Source organism: Nicotiana tabacum, chromosome 13 (genome assembly GCF_000715075.1).
Source record: "Nicotiana tabacum cultivar K326 chromosome 13, ASM71507v2, whole genome shotgun sequence".
Classification (NCBI taxonomy): Eukaryota; Viridiplantae; Streptophyta; class Magnoliopsida; order Solanales; family Solanaceae; genus Nicotiana; species Nicotiana tabacum.
Genome location: NC_134092.1, coordinates 5661230 through 5680099, shown reverse-complemented (window position 1 = coordinate 5680099; position 18870 = coordinate 5661230). Strand labels below are relative to the sequence as shown.

At 36.9% G+C, this 18870-nt stretch overlaps 1 protein-coding gene across 2 annotated transcripts in view; it reads right to left on the bottom strand.

Moving 5' to 3' along the window:
* The window catches only part of LOC107800461 (DNA repair protein RAD50), a 30177-nt gene extending 11775 nt beyond the window's left edge, over window positions 1–18402 (bottom strand). The window contains exons 1-18 of one of the 2 annotated variants that reach the window (XM_075227688.1): window positions 18098–18402; window positions 16758–16844; window positions 16362–16529; window positions 15346–15521; window positions 13959–14073; window positions 12710–12938; window positions 12317–12495; window positions 12060–12230; window positions 10728–10832; window positions 10540–10647; window positions 10249–10460; window positions 9977–10069; window positions 7886–8013; window positions 7227–7341; window positions 5417–5546; window positions 5107–5316; window positions 3419–3627; window positions 3024–3225 (exon numbers count right to left, since the gene is read on the bottom strand). In XM_075227688.1, the coding sequence (XP_075083789.1) occupies window positions 3024–3225; window positions 3419–3627; window positions 5107–5316; window positions 5417–5546; window positions 7227–7341; window positions 7886–8013; window positions 9977–10069; window positions 10249–10460; window positions 10540–10647; window positions 10728–10832; window positions 12060–12230; window positions 12317–12495; window positions 12710–12938; window positions 13959–14073; window positions 15346–15521; window positions 16362–16529; window positions 16758–16844; window positions 18098–18220 (2760 nt within the window). In that variant the 5' untranslated portion in view covers window positions 18221–18402. The remainder of the gene's footprint in view (window positions 1–3023; window positions 3226–3418; window positions 3628–5106; window positions 5317–5416; window positions 5547–7226; window positions 7342–7885; window positions 8014–9976; window positions 10070–10248; window positions 10461–10539; window positions 10648–10727; window positions 10833–12059; window positions 12231–12316; window positions 12496–12709; window positions 12939–13958; window positions 14074–15345; window positions 15522–16361; window positions 16530–16757; window positions 16845–18097) is intronic. The other variant, XM_075227689.1, reaches the window with a different exon arrangement.
* Window positions 18403–18870: the final 468 nt, after the last annotated feature.

Below are 18870 nucleotides of genomic sequence, written 5' to 3'. Positions count from 1 at the left end.
TGAGAAACTGTGAAGCGGTTTGGATATTGTAATTGCATTAAGTTTCAGTCAATCTTGTATCTACTTCATACATTTTGTGGTTTACATTTCAAAAGATTTTTACATTCTTATTTTAAGAAAAAGAGTTCATTTCTTAGTTCTTGTTTTTCTCACTTTAAAGATAATTGTATTTCCTCTTGTAAAATAAAAAAGTTAATTTCTTAGTATTTGCTTTTTTTCACTTTAAAGAGAATTGCATTTCCTCTTGTAAAATAATGAGAAACGAAGGAAATAAGACTCTTTTGGCACGATTTAGATGTTAGGGTTTTATTTTTTAATACTTCTAGTTATATATATATGGAGAACTAGCACACCGAAGAAAGTAGCATTTTTGACTAGGTATGCTGGTGTTGCATGTCAAAAAAGCTTAGGCAGGATATGGATCATCGTTTTTTTAGATGGTAACATATTTCATTAGGATTAAAAAAAAAAAGGTCTCAGCACAAAGATAGTGCTAAGAGAAACAAGCCCTAGTTATAAGACATCCAAAAAGGTAAAAACAAGCAAAAGACAAGTCTTGTGTCAGTTACAAGGACTCAATGAATCAACTAAGGACTCTACATCTTGAACTAAGCTTCTTTACACCAGAAATGAAACAAAAATATACTATTCATTTTGATCTTCTGTTCAGCTTTCGCTGAATTTTCAAAGCATCTGGAGTTTCTTTCCAACCAAACTGTAGAGGATATGGATCATCTTTTATATTGCAAGTTTGCTAGAGAATGTGGGCCTTGCTATTTACAACATTCAAACATCAAGTTGGTGCACCCTAGAAAAGTAGCGGAAATGATGGCAGGGTGGAGCTCGAGATCGTCTGAAAAGAGGGGGGGGGGGGGGAAGGACAGCACCTTTTTGCATATTTTCGGTCCTGTGAAAGGAACGAACTTTTGACGGAGTAGAAAGTCCAAAATCGAGGGTCAAGAGTTCTCTTTAATTTCTTTATACTCTTGGTGTAAAGGGAAATAACATTTTTTGCAGAAAGCTGGTTAGACTTTTGGGAGGCTTGATGTCTACGACAGTGTTTTGGAGAGCGAGAAGCGGAAAAAAGCGAGGAGGCCTTGCTTCACCGAAGCGAGAAGCGTGAAGCGAGGCGCGCGCTTTTTTCATGTGAAGCGCAATATAACACATAAATAAAAAAAATTAAATAGGCATAGATAAATGACCAAGAACTCAATAAAAGTAACATATTAAGCAAATGTTTCAATTATAAATTAAGAAGTAAATAATAGATACTAAAACTAGATAGTCAATAATCCTCAAAAGTCATAACATATTAAGCAAATGCAAAACCAAATCATAATAGGAACTGTTAAAACATGACATAACAGTGAACAGCAGAAAACAGAGCAGTGAACAGCAGAAATTTTAAAAAAAAAAAACAGAGCACAAGCATAAATTAGAAAACAGGGGTGAACAAAGAAATAAGAACTGAAAAAAATAGAAAAGAAGAAAAGAACAGAGGAGAGAAGTCGAACAGTGAAGTGAGTGAACAGCAGAAATTAAAAACAACAGAGCACAAGCATAAAACAGGGCAGAACAGATAAATAAGAACTGAAAAAAATAGAAAAGAAGAGAAAGAGAAGAAGAGAAAAGAGGAGAGGAGTCGAACAGTGAACAGTGAAGCTGAGAAAATCAGAAGAGGAAGAGGAGAAGAAAGAACTGAAGGAGAAGAAGAGAAACTTACCTGAAGAGCAGAAGAGAAAAAGTCGAAGGTTGCAGTCGTCGCTTGCAGCAGAGAAGCAGATGTTTGGAAGAAGTGTGTGCAAGTATTTGCAATTTTTTTTTTTAAGAAAACCCTAGGTAGCCCGCTGGACCTCGCTTAAGCGAGCTTTTCTGCGCTTTTTTCATCGCCTCGCTTCTCGCTTTTTAGGGTGAAGCGTGCGCTTATTTACCAATGCTGCGCTTTAGGGCAGAAAGGCGCAGACCCCTCACCTCGCCTCGCTTCTGCACTTTAAGCGAGAAGCGTGCGCTTTTAATAACATTGGTCTACGATTTTACACACACTTATAAAAAGGCAACCTAGATGAATAGATGTTGGAAATCCGGGGAGGAATAGCACTCAATCACACATTTTCTCTTGAAGACAAGTGGAGGAAAATATAATTCTATTACTTCTCTCAACTTGACTCAAATAAATTGACTATACAACACCATCAGCAAACAGAAAAAAAAAAGTCAGCCATACAACATACGTATTTACAGGTATTAGTCTAACATGTACCTAGTCAAGTACATGTTTCATAATCAGTTCTACAACTCTGCTTTTTCCTAGTACATGTACAAGCCAATAAACTAATTCATGAACTACGTAAGACGTAAGTAAAATTCATGTATCACAGAAAATCTAAAACATCGTTTCTTCTTCCAACATAAGGTTCAATCTCCAACATGGAGACTATGATAGGCAATGCTGGTTGAGCCATTCTCATTTGTTGTAAATAGTTTTCGACACACTTGGTATGGCATCAACAAAATGATACTTGACTTATCAAAAGAAAAAAAACAGGTTTCTCACTGTAGAACAGATCTGGACTTTTACTTGGGTATTGGAAGGATGCTAGGTTACCTAAGTGGGCAAGACAAGTGGCAGATAAGGGGAGAGAAGGCTCCAAGCATCAGGCTTCTCTCTGAATTTAGGTAATGGTTACAGGTGCATGTCACGTGAGCCATTCTCTCAATAACTTTTTTAACCAAAAGCATATCAGTTTTAAGGTGTCATGAGTGGTCCTTGCAAGGTTTGATACGCAAGGAACAAACGTGGAGCAAGTTGTAGAGGTAAGGGATTACGGGCGCTATTTTCACGTAACTCTCAGTACACTGCTCTTTTAAAAGACTCCATGAAAACAAATACATGTTAGGGAGCAAAACAACTCGTCCCTTCAAAGAACGAATTAAAGAAGAAGACTATAAACATTTGAATGCAATTGGCTAGCTAAATGCAACTATGATAACCATGAACCTAATAAAAACCGTGAAAGGATTACCTTCTCTTCAAGCTCAACTTTATTTTTCTGCTCCACCAAGTCATCCAATTCCTCTTCTGCCCTTTTAACATTGTTCAATTTGTTTGCTGCTTGCGTCTTCTCTTCCCTTACAGTAAACCATCTTAATTGGAAACTTGAAAACTCATTTTCCATGTACCTCCGATCATCTTTCAGTTTCTCCACTTCCGAAGACAAATTTTCCCTGGTTGTCAGTTATAGGACAGTGATAAAAGTTACAGTCTAAGGCATAATTTTGTATTATTACAATTTAGGTGCTGACTCCCCTAGCTATTAAAAATTCAAATACAAGAGTTTACCAAATGATCAGAAATTTGGTCCAACATACAGAAAAGAAGAAAAAAGAAGCACTTTAGCAGACAGGAAGAATAATATACCTTTTGCTCTGCAGTTCATCCAATTCCGATTGAATTTCCTCCATAGATCTTATGCCTTGCCCACGGATATCAAGACCATAATCCAAATCATCGACTTGCTTCTGCAGAGTTTGAATTTCTTGGAAAAGCCTGTCAGATGTTTCTACAGGTTGTATTAGCGCATCAACTGCATCCTTCTCAGCCTTTATCTGAGCCAAGACACCTAAAACCTGCTAGCAAAAAGGATTATTATGTACAATCAAAAAGAGTTAATGGACTATCTGAATGATCATTATTTCCCCTTCTCTTGCACGCTCTGAGGAACGTGCGCCCTCACTAATAGCATTATTTGATTGACTTCATTACTTACAAGTTACAACCTACATAGTCATGCTAGGTTGCATGCTCTGCTAAAGCTGAACCACAAAGAGAGAGTAGTGGTGACTGAGTTATCGCTCATCAAAATTGGATCTCCAAAAGAAGCTACCTTGGGAATTTTTAGAGCAGTGATCACCACTTAGGGAAGCCAATGCCCGAGTTTATCAACTCCTCCTAAAATATTTCGTTGTTTTATCAAATCTTTTTGAAATGATTCTAGATCCAAGAAAACCAGAACTCGATAAAAATAGACCAACTCTCTGCCAAATCCCAAGCAGCATAATAAGAATGGTGCAATAAAAACAACTTAAATAGATAATGAGAAATCATGTGGATGAGAAATATGTAATATAGTGAAATAAGCATGGAAAACATCATAAGAGAAACCAGCAATATTAATAAGATGCCAAAAGTTAGTCTTGTATTGTGAGCATGAATTCCGAGACAAGATATACAGCTGATATATGTAAGCATATTTGTCTTTGCAAACAAGAACATAGACTACATGAGGCCAATTATTAGTGTTAACATTACCAAAGGATGACGGACATCCTCCCACATCTATTCTCCATGCATAGATGTATGTAATAAGGAATTGGTCATAGGATGCATTTCCTTAGGAACAGGTATCTTATCCATTTTGCTGAGTCCTACCGTAGCATCTCTACTGAGAGATGGGGGAGACTCAGAAAACAAAAGGAGGAAGATCAAATTATGTTGAAAAAGGTGGGGGGGAAACCAAAATGGTGCAGGTGGGACAAACAAGCTAAGTTGCTCGGACTCGGGTACAGGTGTCTGATACAGGCGCGAATCTAGAGGTTGGATCCTTCATGATCTAAATTTTAAAATTCGGGGCTACGGATACGTGTGCGGGGATTCGGAAATGATTCAAATATCTCAAAATAGAGTTATAAAAATATGCCAAAATTATGATACATTATGTGGAAAACTTACATGGTGCTTGTAGAGTGCAGAAAGTTTCTCTTTTATTCCCAATTTCACCCTAGCATTTGTATTAATTTTAGAAATCATTGTATCTGTCTCAAACTTCTCCGTTGATTTTGGTCAAAGTGCCCAAAATCGATTGAGCAGATCCGGTACCTATCCATACCCACACCCACGTTGTGTCGACACGGGTGCGGCACCAAAACTGAAAAGTCCGAGCAACTTAGCAAACAAGTCATTACTAAAACAGAAAAGGTGGGGATGAAAGCCAAAATGGTGCAGGTGGGCCAAACAGGTCGTTACTTCAGCAGTCACAGTAACAGTTCCAATATATGACTGGTAAAGTCCCAATACTAGAAAATAAAATATAAAGGATCTGAAATTACATCATCAAGAGCCTGATTTTTGTGATCTAATTCTTCATTTAGCTCATTCAGGTTCTTCTCTGCTAGAGGAATTGATTCCTTTCCAACTTTGAGATACTCTTCATAAACCAAACGAAGCTTGTCTAACTGTTGGAAACGAGAATCAGCATTTGAAGAATCCATAGCTAATACTTTAATATGTTCAGCAGAGCTAGCAGCTTTCACTCGTTGCTGCAATTCATAAACAAAAAATGAGTCAGGACAGTAGTAGTCAGAAGATGACTCTCCAAAAGAACTGGAAAGAATGACAAAATAGAGGTAAAAGAAAGACCTTCTTAACAAATTCATCCTCCTCTTCAGCAGAGAACGGACGCTCACAGCAAGGGCAAATGTGATGAGCACGAGCAACTCTTTCAAATGGATCAAACATTTGCCGCATACCATCGGCAATGTTGTACTTGCTGCACATCATCACATGAAATTTGAAAAAACAAAATCTAAGCATTTTTTTTGATAAGGTAAATTGTATTAATCAAAAGGGAGAGAACTCCCGTATACACGAAGTATACCAAAGACGTAGAGAATTTACATCAGAACATGATTCTCTACAAAAAAACGTCCAATCTTCTATACAAGTAGGGGCTAAATGAGTGCACCAAAAAGCGATCAAAGATAAAAGACTATTCTTAAGATGTGAAAAAGGAGACTCAATCTCCTCAAAAGCTCTCCTATTTCTCTCCCCCCATACTACCCACATGAGAGCTAACGGGGCGAACTTCCACGCCTTCTGCTTTCTTCTTCTACGAAAACCGCCCCAGCTATGTAACATTTTACAGTGCTTGGCATCACCCATTGAACACCAAAAAGATTCAGGATTGCCCTCCACAAAGCAGAGGACACAAGGCAATGCAACATAAGGTGATCAACTTCTTCCCCTAAGCTTTTGCACATGTAGCACCAACTAACAAGTGTAATTCACCTCTTTCGGAGATTTTCAGCAGTCAAGATCACTCCCCTTGCCGCTAGCCATGCAAAAAAGCACACCTTCGTGGGCACCCTAGGAATCCAGATCAAGGAGTATGGAAAAGTGGTCTCCTCTCTCACCAACATACTCTGGTAAAAGGACTTTACGGTGAACAAACCATCGCCACGCAAGTCCCATCTCCAAGAGTCACAGGATGGCTGAAGCTTGTCTTGCCCGTATAGCAGCGCCAACAAAACTTGGAGCTCCGCAATCTCCCAATCTTGCATGTTCCTCCTGAATGAGAGGTCCCATACTACCCCCTTCATGCTCCTTGCGAATCTGTTGGACCATCAGTTCTTTCTGGTTTGAAACTCTGAAGACGTGGGGGAAGGAGACCCTCAGAGTATCCTCTCCACACCACCTATGATTCCAAAAGTTGATTCTCCTTCCATCTCCCACCCTGTAAGTGATGTTGCCACTGAATGCTTCCCAATTCTTCATGATGCTCCTCCACATGCCACACCCGAAAGGTGTTGTGATCGCCTTGGTCCTCCAACCCTCTCCCGTTGAGTCGTACTTTTCTACTATGACCTCCCTCCATAGAGCATGCTCTTCTACCCCGAATCTCCACAACCACTTTCCCATTAAAGCTCTGTTAAATTTCCTAAGATCTTTCACTCCAAGTCCACCCCACTTCTTTGGGGAAGTGACTGTCTGCCAATTCACTAGATGAAACTTTCTAGTTCCATCCGCCGCATCCCACAGAAAGTTCCTTTGAAGTCGCTCCAGTTTTTCTGTGATGCTCACCGGTGCTTGCAACAGCAATAAGTAATAGGTGGGCATACTTGATAAAGTGCTTTTGATAAGCACTTCCTTACCTCCTTTTGGGTAGAGAGACTGTTTCCGGTAGACCCTCGGCTCCTCCCTCCAAGAACTCCCCACCTTGCTCTTGGGGTGACTCGAACTCACAACCTCTTGGTTGGAAGTGGAGGGTGCTCACCACCCACTAGAGCAACCCACTCTTGTCTAAAACGAGCTTCTCATAGAACCGGTAAGGCAGTAACTCTGAAGAGAAATATAAAACTTAATGTTTCATATATGAGTATTTTAGCAAAAACAGAAACTGTTACAATTGAATATTGGAAGAAGGAATGGAACATTGACCCTTTTGACAAACCTTTTTTGGACATCCCTTTTTTCTTTGGCTGAGTCCATAATTTTGGGATAGGACTCTACACCAGCAAATTCCTGGGCCAGCAACTGGAGCTTTGATTCCAGAAATCTCCTTCTTGCTGCAAGCAGTAGGGGGAGATCTATAAAAGCCCTCTACACAAACAATTATCACCTCAAAGATTAATGGGAAACAAAGGAACTCAAGCTAAGATACTTTATTGAAGAGATTAATTAACTTGCAGAAAAGGAATAAAGAAGGGGAAGAAGAGGCCTCAATACTGCTAATTTGCTTTGTCAACCACCCCTTGCATCCAGCTGTATATTGGTTAAATTAATTATCTTTGAAGGACTTAACAAGTAACAATCAGAATTTCTAACTCTGGTAGACTTTAAATATGATTCAAAATACAGATTGTGAGTAAATGACTGCTATTGTTTTGATAAGTCAGGAGTGAAATGACTGCTATTCTGAAGTAGTTCTTTAGAAAGAATCTCTCAAACTGTGTCAATAAATATTCACCATATTAACCCATTCAAATAGAATCTTATAAGAAACTTTATTAAGTTGCGAAAAGGAAATTTTCCTAAGAAGCTTTTGAACAATCACTAAGAGAAGACACTATTCCATAAATTAGATTAAAGAAGCTCAGATATGAGCCTTACAGTCCATGTCCTTGTGATATTTGGACAAGTTATGCTTAACTTCTTCTATTTTCATCTGCGACATATTGACCTCCTTCTCGGCTTCGCGGGCTTTGGCACTCAAGTCATCAAACTCTCTCTGGAGCGCCCTGTGCTAGGAAGGTACAGCTTAAAAGAATATCAAAGAGAAACATAAAGATGCACAAACAATGAAGAATAAAGATTCACTGATCACTGTAATGTGAAAAGACTTCTACCTACCTCCAACCAAGAGAGAGAAGTGATGTTAGGGGATGGGGTTTACTATATCCACAGAGAAAAAAAAAAGATTCACAGGTATTGTAAACCAAGCAGGGCCATTTTATTAGTAGGATAAAGAATTGAGACCAAGCAGGGCCATCTTATTAGTAGGATAAACCATATCTGCTTTATTTTCTTGAACTACAGAGTTCTTGACCAAAATTTAAGTATTTTGAAGAGTAGCTGAGCAAATAAACTACTATAACTTAGACATAAGCAATCAAAAAGGATGTCAGACAAACTAAGTAACTAAAAGCTACGACATCTGAGGAATAAATAAAGTGTTACTAAAAACAGAATAAACAGATTCAATATTAGACATAGAGGTGTACCCATGATTGTAATTGTGCCGGTGCAAAGCACCTTCCATCCAGAAGACAATTAAAATTGGTGTTTAATCTGATCTCTGTGTCATTATAAAGTGATTTCATATAAGAACAATTTTAATCTCCTCATGACGAGACTCCTAACAATCTCCGTCTTTTCTTTTAATAAGTAATCATTATTCACAGATATAATTGCACCCCAAGAAGGTGTTACAATGTTTATAAAAACTTTATAGTTTAAGCTCTAAGGAGTTCATGAGAGTTCAAGGATCTTTAACAAGTTAGATGTTGTTTGCACCAAAAGAAGAGTATACAGACTTTTTCTCTCAAGGTTATTAGATATTTACTTCTCTTTCAAAATATCTTGAACTCTAGCCATAATGTCTATCCGATGCAAAGAGGAATAGCATTCTAATATTTCCTTATCTTTTTATGCACTGACTGTCCTCCCACATCCTGAAGCACTCTCCCGAACAGTTAGGCATATTCCACTGGAGTCCAGAGAGATTGAAGAACGTGCTCCATAGATCAGTAGCCAGCTTTCAGTGAGGGAGCAGGTGACTGATTGTCTATTCTTTCTTTTCACACATAAAGCATCTCTTACACTGTTGTATGCACACCTTCATAACCTGGAGTAACACTACTCCTAAGGATGTTACTGGCACCTCATTTGCCTCACAAAGAGTTAGCTCAATATCTGGCTAAGGTCATGTGAGATATGCAGGTTTGAGGAATCCTTACGTTTCCAAAAGAGTTCAATCATTCCAGCTCAAAGCCTTCTTGATCATCATGCTGAAGCTTTTCATTACGAACAGGAGAAGCAGAGGAGATATCAGAACTCTCCCTCCCCCTCTCTCCCCCCACCCCCAAGTCCCTCTGGTGAAACCATTTTGGTCCTCAGACACCAAGCTGTCTATGCCAATTGGCTACACAACGCTTGCCTTCCATGTGACTTCTAAGCATCTCATGCTCCTCCTAGGATGACTTGAACATAAGCAGTATAGTTGTCCACTCTGATCCTTGTCCTAGTTGTTTCAGCTGTTTGACTACCAGACACATATGCATCCTAAGACATCACCTTCTCAGTAATATATAGGGTACAATTAGGGTTCTAGGATTTTAAGTTTTTCCAAAGGAAATATTGAAACTGAGAAAAGAACAGATTATAAAGCCTATGCGACTAAAGTAGGGTATACATATGTCCAGTTGATCAACAATAAAGTACTGACATTTGCATGCATGCACTTTAGCTTTCAAACGGGATCTAATTAGTGCACAATTTAAACAACAAAGGAGAAACATCAAATAATGCACTTTTTGCCCCACAACTGTGGAGTACATTTTCATGTCTGTGTTTTGCTTCGTATCTAACAATAACAGCAGTCACACCTTTGTTTAAAAGCTAAGAATGGTGGTGATCGAACCTCAAGAAAAAAAATCAAAGATTAAATATATTAAGAGTATGCAAGAGATAGGGAAAAAGAACCTTTGTGCCTGAGTAATTTCTTTCTTCAAGTCCTTGTCAGATGGAAGCCTTCCTTTCAATACTCCTTTTACCGTATCCTTGTTATCATCCATTCTGTTAGTTTATTGAAAAAAAGAATTATCACTTATGAATAAAAGAGCATAGCCATAACAAACAAAATAAAAATGTGGCGCAACACTATGAATAGGAAAAGTGACTTACATCTTTTTTCTGTTTCTACTTTAGCCCTAATTAATTGTGGATGAAACACTATGAAGTGAAAAGTGACTTACAGCTTTTTATGTTTCTTCTTGAGAGTTTCCAGCTCTGCCTTCTTAAGAGAGAGCTTAATTCTATCCTCAGACTCATTGGCCATACGATCTTTTTCAGCATGAAGATCTTTAAGTTTTTGGTCTATGGTGAACATCTCAGTCTGCTTTTGCCTTATGTTTGAGTCAAATTCTCTTTCTGCAAGCTGCTTAGACTTTCTCTCGCATTCAATTTGCTGAAAGAACAAAGATGTGTTACCCACATAACCAAATGTTCATCAAAAAGAGTTGAAATATTAAGCAGAGACATCAAACCATTTTCTTCTCTCTCTCATCAAGATGAGCCATATTAACATTAGAAATCTCACGTTCAAACTCATTACGCTCATTCTCCTTCTCTTCAATACGCTTCAAAATGCCATTCTGCAGAGACGGAACCAAAAAAAAAGTGTAAAAATGCCGCATCATTAACATACCAACCAATGTTACCCATAAGAATAAACCTTAATATCTGCTCTAGCCAGTTTTTGCGCCTCCTTTTCATTCCAGAGGTTATTTGCAATTTCGTATTGATTCCACGCAGCTGCAATTTCTGCCTCATTTGATTCCTACAACAACATTACTCCAAGCGAAAGTTAGCTTCTTCATATGAAAGTTTAGACGAAGCAAAGTATGAGCGAGCATGACAGATGTCAGGTATTGCTATTCTATGTTTCAGAGAAAGTAATTACAAAGTTGAGAGCATGAAGCACCTAATTTTTACAGTTAAACGCTGATATCTATGTCTCGCGATATCCATTTTATCAGATACATAAAGTAGTCTCATTGAAGGGAACATTTTTAGAGCCAAGTATAATTCGACACTCAAGAGAATCTGCGGCAGCAGATATAGAGAAGTCAACTAGACTAAGTAGCTGGACATGGCATAGGGATCCAACAATCCAGCTGGTATCCCATTGCGGATCTAGCGGTCCAAATTAAAGTGGGTTTTCCAAAATACATGCTGCTGTTTGAGACAGAAAAACAGAAGTTGACTGGTAATCACAAACCTAAGAACATTGAGAGTAAGGGTCTCATGACTCTTACCCAAGAAAAGAATCAGAATTGACAAAATGAGAAGCGAGAGAAGAGAAAAACTGTTTGTCCTGATGGTCAAACTTAATATAAAAGAGCTCCAGCTCCTTGTACAGGAGTTTACTACTTTAATAAGGTATATTAACTTATCTACAAGGATCCTGTTTAATATGAGAATTTTAGATATATGACACACATAGGTATAATGAATCTGGACATAATCTCGACGAGCAAATAGGTTAAAGACTCAAGTTTTTCACGTAGATGCTCGATTCTCATAACTAACAGTTCCTCGGTAAACTAGTATGCTAACTGGCTATCTGAACAAACAAAGCAAGGGAAGACAAGTTCAGAATGGATTTTCTCATGAATGAAGTGACAATCAATCTTGACATGTTTGGCCCTTTCCTGGAATACAGGGTTGGACGCAAGATAAATCTAATAATAGACCCAACGATGACTGTTTTAAGTTTAAAGCGAAAAATTAATGACAAACAAGATAAATTCAATAAATACTTCCAAACCTGAACATCATATTAAGGAAGACTTGATACTCACACAGCAGCAAGACTTACACACTTAAAGACACAAGTATATGCCATTGGATAGAAACATGAATAACAGAAATGAAACAAAAGAGAAGGGCATTAAGCCTCGGAACATAGCTGAATCAAAGTAAAATAAATCTTAAACTGACAAGTTAAAACAACATAGCATGTCTAAATATATGTATATATAGTCTGGTACAGTGAAAGAACCACCTTTTTATCTTGTAAATCCTTATCAAGATGTGCTAATCGTAGTTTTATACGATTCATTAAATTCAATGCGACATCATCACTGAGCGGCCCACTTGGAACAGCACCTAAGTTATGTCTGTCAAAAAGCTTCCTGATAGTGACGTCTCTTTCATTCTTTAACACCGCAAGAGCCTAAGGCACAAAAATTTAAAAGAAAGGTAAGCAAGACGCGGGAGAACTTTAAGAAATCAACCAGCACATAGGCCGAGGGAAATTACTTCAGCCTCAGCTTGAAGCTTGCTGATCTCCACGATATAGTCTGTTATGGACTGCTTAAGAAGGGAACTCTTTGTCTCTGAGTCATTCATTTCCCTCTCCAATTTGCTAATTTTCGATTCCAGAAGCGCTATCCTTTCATCAAACTTTGTTTTCCATTCACTCAGCTCTTCATCAGTGTCTAGCAATTCAAAAGTGAAAATATTTGAAAATATCAATTTTTACAAAAAGTACTTCAGTGGGCAAACATGCACACATACACAAAATAAGAATTTACTCCAGGATATTAACAACATGAATGATGTTCAGCTTGATGTTTAAATGTCTAATATGATTTGTGCATCGCTTCTGTGCCGAAAGAATAAATATATATCAGTATATTCCTTTCAGTAAACCTTCATTCTCCTCTGTAAGTGCAGCATACTGTTTTTCCTGTTCCTTGAACAATGTTTTCCTTTCAGCAGTTTTGGTGGCTATCTCTCGCTGCAATTGATGAAGGTCCTTTAAAGTTGCTTCAGCATGGTGGATCTTACTCTCTAGAGTCTGAATCTCTTTTTCAAGCTCCTCCATCTGACTTTTCAGTGACTCTGTTTTCTCTTTATCTTGGGCGATGCTTTCCCGCAACTAGATTAAAAGACAAGATCAAATTACTATCGTTTTAAAATGTAGCATTCGTTTAACTAGTGCAGTCCTCAACTAAAGTCAAAAACAGTATTGATATCAGAATTACAGGTTCACATTGCTCTATGGTTAGAAAACAACTATGATCAAAACACCATGGTATTAATATCTAGAAGATCACAGAAAATATAAATGTGTATGTACATTTCGAAGCCACAACAAAACTCAAAACCAAGATTAAGCATTAAAGAAAACTTCAGTCAAAAGCTTTTACGCTGGCTCTCTACAATCCTTCTTGTTTCTAGTTTACACATACAGGAACAACGATCCCTTGGGGTAATAAGGAGAAGAATCCATCTGCTCACAGCAGAGTAAGAGGAGGAGCAGGGAACAGGCCCACTTGCCACGAGCTGAAAGACAGAAGCAAAGTTTTGACATAACAAGCAGATCATTCACAAAAAAAACTGACATAACAGGCAGAGGTATTCCTGTTCATTAGAAATCTTTTTATGGAGTGGACGGCAGTACCAATATATGACAGCGCAGTCATGAAGATGGTGGTGCTTATTAACAGGCCTTCAACAAAAGATCTGCCAAATGGCATTTCCAGAAGTGGGGACTGATCTCGATTACTTATCAACCATGCTCAAATATCCACAATGAATGCCTCTTGGTTTTTAGGATAGGAAATTTCTCTTGAAATTCTTCTTGGTAGGAAATTTATTTATTTTTAATGACAAAGTGGGTGAATTTCTCTTTGTTTTGCTAAATTATCGCGCCTAAAATTCAATTATAGTTCCTCCATTTTCAAGCAACAGGATCTAACATCATAAATTAATGAGTAATATGTAACATCAACTGATCAACAAGCATAAGTTTTATCAACTCTATTGAACTAGGAACAAGGAAAAAACTGATTTAAGTGATAGCTTCTAGAAGTTTGGACTTTGGACAACTGCCTGAGTGAATAAAAAGGAGAAGAGAGGAAAAAAACACATTTTTCAATAGAGGTCACTTCAGAACCTTGTAAGCAGCATCTTTCAATGTCTGAAGATTCTCCAGTTTCAACTTATATGTCTTTATTTCTTGAGCTTGATCCTTGTGAAGCTTTTTAATAACTTCCAACGCCTTTGTGTACCTAAACAGTAAAAATAAAGTACAATTTAACTTACAGAAGGAAAAATGTAAGTGTGCCCATTAGCTCGATATCTCAAGGACTAAACAACTCTGAACATTGAGTAATCAACTTTTTAGCATTTGGATAGAAACCAAACAAATATACACCAAGCAAGAAAAATTGAAAAAAAAAATGCAAGAAAAATTTTGTCCCTACTCCCTTGTAACAGAAAACCCATATTCCCTATGTAAAGCCAGCTAAACCACTGCACATCAGAAATTGCCATTGCATGGAAATCACCTACCTATTTACACCATAATCCTAATCAAAAGACCCCTAACACACAGAGAGATGCAGTTATATCTTGACAGACTTAAGCATCACAATCAGACAGCATCTCAACTCTCAAGAAACAACGACATTTTGGGCAGATGCTCAACGACTTATGTGTTTAAAGATAAAATGGGTTGTTCCACTATAGGATGATGAACTAAGCTTTGAAGAAAGACGCGTTTAATTTTTTATTAAAAATAACCATAAAAGCAAAATGTTTCCGAGATAATCATTCTACGTACTCATTAAGCACCAAACTTAGTGAAAAGCTTACTCCAGATGTCATGATTCTGGTATCAAGCTCAAAATCTCATACTAATTTCAAATCCTGACGATGATGCTCAATAAGTGGTTAACAAATACCCTTCTTTTGTAGAGACCAAGCTAGTAAGTTTTGACAGCACTGAGACATGCACGGGTCCAGGTAAACCCACTAAACCTTAGATATTCTAACTTGAGAACTGTGGACCAAGAATGCAGCTTAAATAGTGTCAAATTCAGGAATCCAAAAGAATCCTACCCAGAGAATTCTAAGCATTGGTATCTCCAGCAACTTGCGGAAATTCATACAGATGAACTTGGATTAGATTCAAACAGCATTAAACGGGGGAAGACTGACGATTCTATTCCAGATTTCGTGCATCTTTTGCGTAAAGAGAGCGTACTAACTGGTGGATATGTGATTCTTGCCCCCTTGATACCTTTCCCCGGTTAAAAGTTTATGATGATCATAACAACATGGAGTAAATGCAAAAAAAAGAACGTTAGAAGGCAGAGGCAGGGCCGCAGGGACTAGTCTTCTTTTCAATGTTCTTGACCGAGTAAAATGATGATAGGCTATAATTTCATGCATATTCAAGAAAGAATATAACTATACCGGATGATACAGAAGAATACATCTTTCCAACACAAACTCTATTGATAATGAATGAAATATCCATTATTGAAAACATGAATTACCTAGTAGCGGAGAAAATATCATCAAACTTCTTTTTCAGTGTAGAAGGATCTTGCAATGGCCAGTTTGCCTCATCTTGGTGAACAAAAATCACATTTTCAAGAATGGCCTTTGAGACACCCATGAGAGCAGGGATTTCTCGGTCCATATCGGCACATCTATAGCTTAGGCAAACTTTCTGCAAGTAAATAAGCTAAGAATTCAGGAAAGAAACTTTTTCCCTGCCAAACCATTAGTTCTTACTGCTTGAATAGAAGTCTAAGCCTCTCCTATCACCCTAAGCAAATCTAAGAGTTTTTTTTTTATCAGTAAGCAAAATCCTAAGAGCTATAGTTGGATATGATGCAGTATGCTTCAAACAGGAAATGACAAACAATATCACAGGACAAATATAAGAGGAGAGGGAAACAAAGGAGAAAATTTAATCTGGCTCACAAATAGTCTTTTTTCATAGATTGTACAAAAATACAAATTACAATTGCCCCTGTGAGAACGAAAAAGGAAAAGAAAAGGATGGTGTACCAATGCCAAGAAATAAAGATATGCTTGAGAGCTCTATGACTCATTACAACTCCTCCCTGTGTGCAAAATTACCCTCACTTCAACCCCAATGTTGACAGGCTCAAGTCCTTCCTTCAACGAATTAAACTGATGAAAAACTTTATAAGATTGTCATCAATTTCACGTACAAATTTAATAGAGCCAACCCTTTGATCAATATTTTATTTATTAGTTATTTTTAGAACATTATCGCTAGCAAATCATGCATTCGATTGTCTTTATTTATCCTCATCACATGTATATATGTGTACCTCAACATTCTTATTTGATCTATATGAACACAAAGATAACTATCATTGCCCTTGAAGGTCAAATTTACGTATTCACCAGCCATATAACCTTGGCTAACTCTACTATCCTGTTAGTTCATCTCCAAATCAGAGAAAATATCAAAACCAATAAGCCATGGACAAATACAAAAAATGACCAAAAAAAGCAGCAAATAAATTAGTGATACCTCTCCAGTGTGAGGATTGATAGTCTGTAGTACACTCTCAATGGCCTTGTACTCCATCTTTGTTGCCTTTTGAGTTAGCTGAAAAGACCTAATGCAAACCACATCTTTCCCTGCTGCTGTCTTGAACCGCAGCTTTATCTGCCCCTTTGTCTCTGTCTCTCCAGCCACCTTCACCACCACAGGATTCAGGTATTAATAACAACTTTAAATAACATAAACATAAGATAACTAAAACAAACTATCCGGTTCATATCAGCTATGGGATCATTGACTGGTTTTTTGGATAAACTGCTACTTTAAACATGATTTTAAACTTTTGGTTGACTAGTGATATTGGAACTCGGTCGTTAAAAATTTTATGTACTCCTTCTCAAGTAAGTCAAAGGAGATGAGCACCTTAGGGTCATGGATGAAGCTATGACCGGAGCGAGCATTTGGTGGCATCTCACCAGTGCAGGCAACCTTCAAGCACTCAATTATAGTCTGCTCACAGCAAGAAAAAATAATTATAAAAGAAACGAATATACAAATTACTCTGCCCACGGAAAACATTTTTTTTTATCAGATGATGGTCATCTTCAACTACTCAACTGGAGTCTACCCAGAGATATCCAAGTTGAAAATCATAGAAAAGTTCTGATAAATGCAAAGGACAATTAAGTTGTGGACTTTAGCGAAGTAAGGCGCTAATGAAGAAAAACTTAAAATATATACTCAATGCATGAATAAGTAATTACAAGAGCAAACAACAACTAGTTGAACAAAGAATTGAAAACTTTCTTTCTGATTCGAAAAATTGAAATATTATAATTAAACCAAATTATAAAGTAGAAAACATGCTTAAATTTTTTAATGATCACATTTTCTTACCTAAATATAATTTCTTATAGCTAATCACTAAAAAATTCACCAATAAAGATTAGTTAACAATTGATACATATTTTCCAAATATAGCTTGCACTAAAGCGCCTAATCGAGACGAAGTGCCCAACCTGATCTTCACCTAGCTTCAAGCAAAACCTTTAATTTGTATTTCATCTATAAATAACTTTGATTTTAGCTATATAGACGAGCCAAATAATATTAGTACAAATAATACAACTAATCCAATACTGATGGGGTAAGGCACAATTAATCCTTGCAAATGACAAACTTTGATGTTACAAGAAATAAGATAGTATTCCTTATTCCATAAATAACTAATATGAACACATTGCCTCGCATTAACAAGGAAAGAAACCGATCGACAACTGAACGCAAAAGAAATGGAAAACGTAAAAGAAATAACAACTCATATATAGCACTGCCTCTTCCCTAGACCATGAATGCAAACAAGGCACCAAACAGAACTGAAAATCCAACAACCACTTTGCTCATGGTGCCAAAAACTTCAGAGGCTGAAACTAATTGCATTCACTAACCGAAACGTGTATAAAATGCATATAATACACATATATACAAAAATATATACATTTTGTAGGCTATATTTTTGGAAGCACCTAAAAATATACATTCCTATAAAACTTTTTTACACCACAGGTGCATAGAACTTAACTTACACTAAAATAAAATCAAAAATAGAATTAAAAAAGAAAATACAGGAATGGAGTTGAGCAACAAAATCATGCAACGATTAAAACCTAATGAACAAATATTTTATGCAGAAATTACACTGACATGAAAAAAAAATACCAATTCAAGTACGTAAATAGAGTGAGTTAAGAATAGCGATTTACGGTTTTTCCAGCGCCATTAGGGCCGACGATGAGCGTTAATGGCCTGAAAAAAGTGATGACGTTTTTGTTCTCGGGGTCAAAGCTCCGTATGCCTTTTATAAGCATTTTATCTACAGTGCTCATCTTTGTTTACTTCTGCAGCTGCGATTGCAGCCGGAGTTTCGTGTAGTACAGTTTTTATAGTAGAGATTTTGCTATGCCGAGAAGTTGAAATGAAAATTTTGTTGTTGAAAAAGGGAAAAGGAAATTTTTGGTCAGTTGGGGACTTGGGGTTTTAATAAAGAGGGAAAAGGGAGGGAGAGAAAGGGTTTAGCGGGCGTTTGGACATAATTGTAAAATTCCAAAATAGGGCGAAAAAAAAAAAAAAAAAAAAGTAAAAATGGTATTTGAAATTTAGAGCTGTGTTTATACATGAATATAACTTTGGATTGTTTTTGAAGTTTTTGTGAGTGATTTGAGTGAAAATTTTAAAAAATAACTTTTTGAAGTTTTTAAAATTTTTGAAATTTTTCAAAATGAATCTTCAGGTGAAAATTAAAAATTTTATGAACAAACGTTGATTTCGAAAAAAAATGAAATTATTTTGAAAAAAAGGAAAAATTTTCTTATGTCCAAACGGGCTCTTAATAAAACCTCAAACTTTCGCCTTTTTGGGTTCATTTTGGTGGTACGTACTACTTACGCGGTTTCAATTTATATATAACATCCGATCTTTCAAGTTAAATTAGATTAGCTCGACGTAGAATTTTAAAATTAAAATTTAGATATTTGAA